The 9,596-nt window shown below is 37.6% G+C and overlaps 1 protein-coding gene across 2 annotated transcripts; it reads right to left on the reverse strand.

Annotated features, from left to right (window-relative positions):
• Positions 1 to 3,166: 3,166 nt before the first annotated feature.
• LOC113349718 (protein EXECUTER 1, chloroplastic-like) lies at positions 3,167 to 9,173 on the reverse strand. 2 transcript variants are annotated; one of them, XM_026593750.1, is made up of 12 exons: positions 8,518 to 9,173; positions 8,108 to 8,224; positions 7,970 to 8,035; positions 7,425 to 7,531; positions 7,208 to 7,289; positions 5,302 to 6,072; positions 4,855 to 4,978; positions 4,508 to 4,677; positions 4,102 to 4,176; positions 3,929 to 4,021; positions 3,677 to 3,825; positions 3,167 to 3,530 (listed from the first exon to the last, which is right to left on the reverse strand). In XM_026593750.1, exons 1-11 carry the CDS (start codon positions 8,974 to 8,976, stop codon positions 3,733 to 3,735), a joined length of 2,157 nt encoding a protein of 718 aa, XP_026449535.1. In that variant the 5' UTR covers positions 8,977 to 9,173; the 3' UTR covers positions 3,167 to 3,530; positions 3,677 to 3,732. The 2 variants fall into 2 exon arrangements, with proteins under 2 accessions (XP_026449535.1, XP_026449534.1); XM_026593749.1 differs by having other exon boundaries at positions 3,167 to 3,511; positions 8,518 to 9,172.
• Positions 9,174 to 9,596: the final 423 nt, after the last annotated feature.

The following is a 9,596-nucleotide window of genomic DNA, read 5'->3' on the forward strand; positions in this document are numbered from 1 at the left end:
ACACAAAGATATTGCTTTTTACAAATGTGTCCCTTTCTGTAATATTCATCACAGTTAAAACAGAGTCCCTTAGCTTTTCTGGCTTGTACTTGCTCAGGAGTAAGCCTTTTTAATGGTATGGGTGAATTAGTTTTGGGAGTTAATTGTGGAGAAAGTGAGGGAGATGGAACAACAGTAGGCTTGGGAGTGAATGTAGTGGAAGTAAATGGCTTGGTGGAGGAAAAATTGGGAGTGAATTTTTTTTTGGTGGTTTGGTCACCTTCTGTTGTAGGTTGAGTGTTTGTTCTTGCATTCTAGCAAGTTAGAAAGCCCGTAACAATGTTTTAGGATCAAACATAGGCACTGAGCTTCTGGGTTCTTCTTTCAATCCACCAATATATCTAGCAATGAAGTATGACTCAGGAAAATGTGGATGAAAACTCAACAACAAGGCCTTCAAATACTCAAATTCTTCAAAGTAAACTTCAACAGTAGTCAGTTGAGTCAACTTATTGAATAATCCCACAATATTATCATTTGCAGGGTTTTCAAAATGAGCACAAACATTATCACAAAAACACTTCATAGAAATATGAGTTTGATTGAGGCAGAAGTTGTCATATACCATTTAGATGCTTTACCATCAAGATGTATAGCCGTCATCCTAGTTTTGGTGTTTTCTGGAAGATTATTCATCTGAAAATAATACTCACGTTTTTGTAACCAGCTCTTTAGATTGTCACCGTCAAAACGAAGGAAATCAACTTTTGGAATACGCAGTGGTGGTAGAAAATCTCTTCCTACAGAGTTCATATGAAACTGAGATTCACCCATGTGATTAGCACCAGAATTAGACCCACGATTCTCAGTATCATCTCAATTATTAAGATCTCTAGTAGAAAAAATTTCGCCAGTTGAGCTTGAAAACTATTATCTACTTCTACCTTGAGCGATTGTAAATCGTATTAGAAGTAAATGTAATTTATAGAGCAACATTGTTTACCTTTGTGTGTGACGAATCGAGCTCTGATTGTTGTCTGGTGTCGGTATCATGTAATTCTTTGCAAGTAGGAACCACCATGATTGAGGAAGGGAAGAATGGCTCTGATGCCAATTGTACTGTGCTAGTACAAAACAAGATTGGATTAATCGGAATTGAATGGAAAACTCAAGTAACCTCTGCTAAGCAGCCATTAGAACTTCATTAAAGACATCTTAGTCCAAAAGGGGATGTTCTTACAACTTAAAAGGAAAGATAAACCCTAAGCTAGTGATGAATAAGGAGCGTACAAGTGTCCCGTTCTTATTGGGGGCGACACTAGCTGGTCATTAGCTAAATACAAGGTTATTTAGGCAGACTAATAGATAAAAGGGGCACCCAAAAAAGGTATAAGGCAGCTACACTGAGAAGGCACATGACACAGAATGTTCATCTATATGTGAGATCGACTAGTCTTTCTCTTTAATAGATTTCATCGAAACAGAAATAGCTAAGTCTCTGGTGATGCGTTTATCAGAGATAACACAACTGTCCATAAAGTCAGATCGCTACAAACACAAACTTATAAGGTCTTAAACGTGTTTGCCTGCTCTGATACCAATATTTCGTTTAGGCAATCTACATGGACGAACTCCAATATAATTCCAAGAGAATCAACTAGACAGTCAGACTCAATCAGTGGAAATATATCCAAGAGTTGTATCTGAAAAGACGAGGGTACCCAAATATACCACAATCTTAAACTTTTTCACCTATAAATCCTCTTACCGAACTAGGTATGGACTGAGTCGAGACAATACAAAGAATAAACAAACTAGGTACAATCAAAGTTCAACAACCGTTAGTCGTTAACCTACAAGATTTTGGAAAAACCTAAGGTTAAAGGAGAATCGACTCTAGTAGCAACTAGTATCACACAGGAGGTGTGGGGATTAGGTTTCCCAGTTGCTATAGTTCTCCCTTATATAGTCTTCAAATCAGGGTTTGCAATCAATGCTACCTTGGTAACAAAGCATTCAATATTCACCGTTAGATGAAAACCTGATTAGGCTCAAGCTAATATCTTTCAACTGTTAGATCGAACTTAGCTTGTTACACACAAATGAAAAGTGACTCCATTTAGATATGAATAACCGTACCTAAACGTGTGCACCTTGTTGGCTCAACAATAGTTAACCGAAGTTAGCCATATGAACACTTTCATATCAACCTTATTCATCTTAACCATAACTAGTTCAAATGACTCAAATAAAACTAGTTCTAGAGTTGTTCAATTGTTTATATTCTCATAGAAGTATACAAGACACAATTGAAGCAAAATCGATTTTGATTCACTCGAATCAATTCATGAACATTATAGCCACGGTTTGCAAAAGATTGTATTCCTTAATATATAAATGTGTTAGTTCATGAACAAACCTATTTTAGAACATAACCTACACAAGTATGCAAACGAGTACGCATACCTAATTGGCCGGACTAAGTTTGGGTTCGCCAACCAGCATTAACACTAGGGTAAATTAGCCATTACGAAAAATATGTGGATAAGGGGTGTGATGACATTACTTCTTAATGACCTTGTTCTACTTCATTAATAGCCCCAAGTTCTTTTTAAGTACCCTTCAAAAACCCCAGGTTATTAAAGAACAAGCAATTGGGGAATGCCGGTATTAATTGGGGGATATTTTAATGTTCGTCAAATCAACATGATTTTCCAGGGGTTTTGAATACCGGCATGAACAGTAAAATATCCCCAAATTGATGCCGACATCCCCCAATTGCACGTTCTTATCGAAGTGGTGTGTTTTATGTAAACGTGGATTAGTAATACTGTACAAGAAAGATAACCTTACTTTTGACAACTTCGTTCCATTTTTCCTGCAAGAATGAAGAACTAACAAGGAAACCGGAAAGAGTTGTCGACAGCCACGTTTTATCACGTTATCTACACTGTTATGCGTTTACTGATTCATTTTGGGTGGAGGAAGTTGCCAATCAGAGCAAGTCATTAGTACACGGTGAGTCTGAAAGACCCCAAATATTGGTCACGGAAGACCTTTTCCAGGTGTTGCTTACGTTGAAATCTTTTAGGCCACTCGCAACGACATGAGATTTATTACTTCCAAGTTTCAACAAAGAAGCTGGGAAGAGATCAAATACATTTCCACCCTGACCGTATCCGATATATTCATGCCTAAATTTCCGCGTTTATTCCCCAAGCATTATCAGAATATTCACAGATCGGTATGGACAAATACTGAAAATTAAATCAAATAGATTAAATAAAATAATTTACAATTCGACTAAAGTTGGATACATAAGCTAGTCAGCTTCATACTATTTACAGTAATCGTCACTTTGAATGAGAGAAAGGTGAGCACATCCTTCAATATTGATCTTGAAGTTTCTCGTCATCCAGGGCCTCTATGCTAGAACATATAGCCACAAATCCAATTGATACCAAAAATTTGGCCTTCATCATAACCGCACTTCTCTTATTTCTTTCTCTGCTGTGCTATTTGGAGGAGAGACCTTAAAAAAATGTCAAACATTAATTAGATGTATGCACTAGATATTTCAGTATATTTTTTGTCATTGCCTCTCTCCCTTACTTCTACTCTCTCTCTTTCTTTCTCCTCATAAGGTAAGAATCTTAAGATCATAATATACATCTGTCCTCAAAGGGATCCACCTCACCTTAAAGAAATATCGAACGACAAAGGAGCTTGCTTAGACTTGGCTATGATGGACACCTACTCTGGAAGCCTCAGCCGGTGGAAGAATACAAGGAAATGATATTCAGGAGCCCAATATACGAAACCCACAACTGGGCCCCCTTTGATAAACTGCATCCATCAACAATATAAGCATAATGCCAGAATTAGTTATATCATAACCAATTCTAACGAAAAACAGAGCCAAGGAAAAAAGAGAAGGAAACAAAAAAACCTTTCCGTCAAGAACAACAAGTTCACCATCAACCCATCGAGGATTCTTGACCCCTGGTTCAGCAAGCCTGCCTTGTCCTTTATATCGAGCAACCTAGTTGAAGCTGAACATAATTAGTGCTTTATCTTTAGCTAAACTAGGAGGAGAGTGATGTTTAATAGAAGGTCACTCACCACTCCAAACTCGTCTGGGATTATCCCTTTATGAGGCAGCTGATACTGTCTGCCAACCTTTGCACGAAATGCTACCTGAAAAAAGAACATTTAAATTCGATTGTTAAGGAAGATTTTGGCCGACAAACTAAATAGCTATGTTCAAGACATAAGAGAATGTTACTTGCCACTATGGAAGAGAATGTTACTTGCCACTATGGAAAAGAAAACATGATAAACAATTCAGACTAACCAACGCCCACCACAGATTATGAAGCCCTAATTATGAACTATAACATCCAATGAGATATAACGTAGTTAATGCAGCCTTGCCCAAAACAAAACAAAACAAAACAAAAATATCCTGTGGATAAGCTCCACAAAATTAGATTGAGCATGCATGAAAATAGAACAGAAATGGAAGTACCTGGCCTGCCGGTACATGGGAATCCCCTATCAATTTTAAAGCCTCCACATATTCATAAAATTCAAGATCCTGGGGATTCTTATTTCCACTATCATGTTGCCATTGTCCAAATTTTCGTCTTAGCTGAATGACTTCCGATGTGTAAAGCCCATGCGAACCAATATACAAGCCTGTTATAAATGAAGGAAAATATCCTCAGTCACAAGAAAACATCAGTGAAAGATTAGTGCATGTACAAATGAAGTCAAATTTCACACATTCACCAAATCAGAACATTAAGAAAAATAAGGAAATTAAATAAAGTAATTAGAAAGTGCTAAATCACTTGAGGTTTCTAACATAATTACCACTGAGTAGATCTGTAGATGCTGGTATCTGAATGCGATTGAATACCGTAGTCCCCGAAAGAAGCTGACGATTTTGAGCTTGGTTAAGAGTAAGATTTATGAATTCCCCCACATCCTTAAGTACCTACACATAGAAAAGAATGATGAATAAAAAAAATAAGATGCAAATAGATAGTCTAAACTAACTAACTATATGAAGTTACAAGAAGACAGTAATTGGTCATACAACTGCTTACAAACAGAAGAACAGAATAATTCTCTTTTAATCAGTTTTTCAACTTTTTCTAGGGAGGTCAAGTGTCGTTTGAGGGTCTACCGTCTTCATACTCTGACAGAAACCTTTTTACTAGCATGGAAAATATGCAGCTCTAGTTTCCTGGTCGAGGTTTACTCAAAAATAGAGAAACCCATGATAGTTGAAGTAATAATGGTAAAAGTAGTACTAACCTTCATGGGAATCTTCTCCTTTTTAATGACAGATTTAGCAAGATCAGACATGAGATTGTCAATGCTACGAGGACCTCGAAGAGTAGCCATCTTATCTAGTGAAGGCTTTCCCTTACCACCAGCATCCAGTTCACTTTCATCTTTGTCAATAGTAAATGAAAATGACAAGCGACCTGATTTGTCTAGTCTAGCTGGAACTCGAAGTAAAGCCTTAGACGGGGTATTGCTCGAAAGATTTTGTACTAGACCACCAATTACAACTTTCACTGCCAATTCATTTCGCTCTTCACTTATAATATCACTAATTACTCCAGAATCAGCATTCATTTCTATCTCATCTTGATCTTGGTTACTTCCAGCTTTAACTTCATCATCAATATCTAGATCCAATAACTCCACGTCTTTTTCCTCCTCATCTTCTTCTTCCTCCACTTCGTCTTCTTCTTCTTCTTCTTCCATAATTTGTTCAATCACCTTGGATATTAAATCCCTATCCACCTTGCCTGGTGCTGTAACTTTCAGGATGGTGACCTTGACACCAGGAATCATATCACGCAAGATATTAGGAAAACCAGTCACTTCATCAGACATATCAGAGTCATTGTCCCTATCTTCAATCTCTTCCGCATCTTCGGTGGTTGCAGCTGATAAATCACTTTTTCCTTCACTTGACTTGTTCAAAGTGTTCGAGCCACCAATAGGATCAGGTGAGTTGGAGAATTTTAAAGGAGGATAACCAGATTTCTGACCACCACGCTTCAAGTACACTGCCTGAGATTCACATAGCCAAAATCAGAAAACACCAATCACTTAGTTTGGAAAAACATCAAGTCAAATGCATTGAAAAAAAATCTGTGACACCACGCAGGGTGAATTCTTTCTCGGCATCACAAAAGCTTTAAAATTTGTTTTTTGGAATATTATGAACAAACATATTGTGGTTTAAAATACCAGTCTGCTTATAGAAAGTCAACGCAAACTAGGCAACTGCATTTTTACAAAATTAAAGGCTATATGCTAATCCTCACAACAGACAAAAGAGAACGCATGGGACGTCCAAACTTGCAATATGGATCTGTTTATCATAACCCCTTTGAAGTGCTCCATGTCCATTGGGAATGGTGTGCGACATACCAAAACCAGAGACAAAATAAACTTACTGACATACGAAACTTCAGAATTACATGGTGAAATACAAATTCAAGTTAATTTACTTTTTAAGCAAAACCCAAGAAAAAAGTGCTACTGAACTCTCTATGAAGAAAAGGTACTGAACTCCAATAAACAGATATACCTGAAGGACTCAAGCAGACGTGTTCTACCAAAACCACTCTTTTTTCTTCCGATTGCTATATTGAATGTAACTCATATTTCCAGATGCAGAGAAACTATTTGGTTTCGAGTACCAAATAGTAGTTTAAATGGGAAAGTGAGAGAACACAATTAGAATCCCTAACCACCATGAGTCAATGCTCATGTGGATAATGTGATTCTATGCAGGCCCACTAGGGGATCTGCACTCCTAAAATTGCAATGGGGTTTGACCATCACCGTTTCTCCAGGTACAGCGATTTGATCAGTATATTCCATCATGTGATATCACAATCAGGCACATGGTAATGTTCCCATTTCTTCATATAGAGCAACCCCCAACAGCTATATGAATCTGGTTGAAGAGTACATCCGCAAGATGGAGCAAATTATTTCTAGGCTTGGAAGAGCGAAGGTTTGAAGGGGGGGATCATTAAGCTAAGTGAACGGCCGAAGTATATGACAGTGGTGGGCCTGGTGGTGAAGTAGAAACTAGAACCTCCTCATTTCTAATCAGCAACTCCGGAACTTGATATATACGAAGAAGAAAAAAACAATAGAGTGCACCAGAAACAGGATTCTAACCGCTATATACCTGCTGTTTGTATTCGCCTTTGTCGCTAATGGTAAAGAAAATTTCAAACAGGGGAACACCAGGTGCGGCAGTAGCAAGATGCCTGAGACATGGTAAAAATGTTAAACAGAAAGCTAAACAGAATGATAAAAGAAAATAGTGGTAAAATTGATTATCTGAGGATGATAGAGACAGAGACAAAGTTTGGAAGAAATGCCCACTGTAACCACTATCTTACCGGGGACTATAACTCCGTGCCACATATCTCCCATGCTCTGCACTTATACGGATGATTCGACCATAAGGTACCTCTGAGTTTTCTGAAATTCCTGCCCACCATCCTATCTACAAGCATATTAGGAATAAAAGAAGATAAGGACAGGCAATTTCAACATTTGAGAAGCCAAATTATATGCTAAAAATTGAAACATGGTTACTGATAAGATGAACAACAAAAAGAAGTCAAGAACGAAGTAATTTAATTCGAACAAGATACATGACATCAATTAGCTTTCAAACTAGATTATAAGACTCGCCCTAAAAAACCTGTCTCTCAGAATTTATACGCTGTTGGGGAAGAAAATTTGCTAAATAAAATGACTAAAATTAGTGTCATAAGTTTAAGGTGGTCGATTAGTACGAAGGAAGTTCCCTGCTGCCTTATTTCCAGGAGTTATCACATTGATAAACTCTAAGAAGAAAGAAACAAGACAAGTACGATATTAAAGCTTAACCCCTTGAAACATTTCAGCTGTGAAATAAATTTCTCTGGAGTTGACTCACCAAACCTGCCCCAGCATTGTCTCTCATCAAAGCTGCATCTCCATAACGTTCTTCTTCTACCGCTCTCTGCGGCAAATCAATAATGTCAGATGGCAGACACATAAAGAAACAGAGAGAGATGAAAGATAGGCTTCTTACATTGAGACAAGTAATCACTTTGCCCACTGTATCATTTGCTGAGATTGCAGCAATTGCCACTTTTAATTTAGCAGCGTCTTCGAACTCTTCTCGATTAACAGCGTCATTTAACTGTGACTGTTGAATACGAAATATCAGCTTGCAAACAAATATTCACATGCACAAAAGATGAATGCTCACACAAAACTTTTAGCTCTTTCAAGGAAGTTAGCTATACTAAAATGTTGCTTAATAGGGAGTCTACGTTAAGGATATGTATCTTAAATGTCTCATACTGACCAAGTAAGGGATTGGGATTGATCGTGTTTGTATGCTTTTGCCCGGCCAAAATGAGCGTGCATTCTAACATTTTCGGATTCTTGAAGTTATGTCCCAACTGAATTTTAAAATAATAATAAGAAGAAATATACCTTCAAGACAGAAACAATTTTCTCCTGTTCTTCAACATCTTCGAAATGCTCCTTCCATCGATCCCAATCCCACTCTTCGCTATCGATCCCAGTAACTTTTTCCATAACCAAATCACGTTTAGAATTTTGATTATTTTTTTCTGGATTACGAATAGAATTCATATAATTATCAAACTTTTTAATAACACTTTTGACAACATCTTGTAATCCAGAATCCCATCTCCTATTGAAATAATCTTCAGGAGGAGGAGGAGGATCTGAAGGACGCTTTTGACAACGACATATTAGGGTAGAATCTGGAACCCTAAAATTATTATATGGATAAGTTTGAAATTTCTTTAATGGTGATGAAGGGGATGTAATAGAGAACTTATTAAGGTTTCTGAACGAGAAATTTCGTGGATTTGAATCTGTGTAAGTAGTTTGTGAAGGAAATGGTGGAGCTGAAACTGACGCCATTAGAGAGAAGAGGGGTGGTTTAGAGAGAAAGAGGGAGGGAGTGGAATGATGAAATGAAATGGAAAGAAAACAAGTGTTTGTTCAATGGATAAGACCGAAAACAAATAGTGGTGTGTTGCTGCCAATCATGTATTCATGTGTGTGTGTTTAATGGTGTTTTTTGTGTGATTCATGGCATTGGGGTCTTGTCTTTTGCTGGGATAAGCTTCCATATTTGCGAGTCACGGAAGCTCCCGAGCTAAGTAACGGAGTCGCTTCCCACCTCCTTGTTTATCCTCCCTGCTCTCAACCCCGCCACATGTTGCTCTTGAATTGGCTCTCATTTTTGAACCCTTGTAAAAATCCAGTTGTTAAGCTTAGGGGGTGCTACATTTGTACCCAACCAGCCTAGGCTGATAAGGGGTGTCTAATGAGTGTAAGATATCTAAACAACCCTCACCCTAATACTTAAACCTAAAACTAGTATTCCCTTGCTTGATTGGGGTATACCCAGATTAATTGGGGTATACCTAATGAGACAAAACCCAAGATATTTTGAAGTAAAAAAAACCACCCCTTAACCTTGTATTTTCTAAATGGCTGATATGCTCTTGTTTAATTAACACTAAAAATTCTAATTA

The sequence above is a fragment of the Papaver somniferum genome, chromosome 2, assembly GCF_003573695.1.
Source record: "Papaver somniferum cultivar HN1 chromosome 2, ASM357369v1, whole genome shotgun sequence".
In the NCBI taxonomy this organism is placed as follows: Eukaryota; Viridiplantae; Streptophyta; class Magnoliopsida; order Ranunculales; family Papaveraceae; genus Papaver; species Papaver somniferum.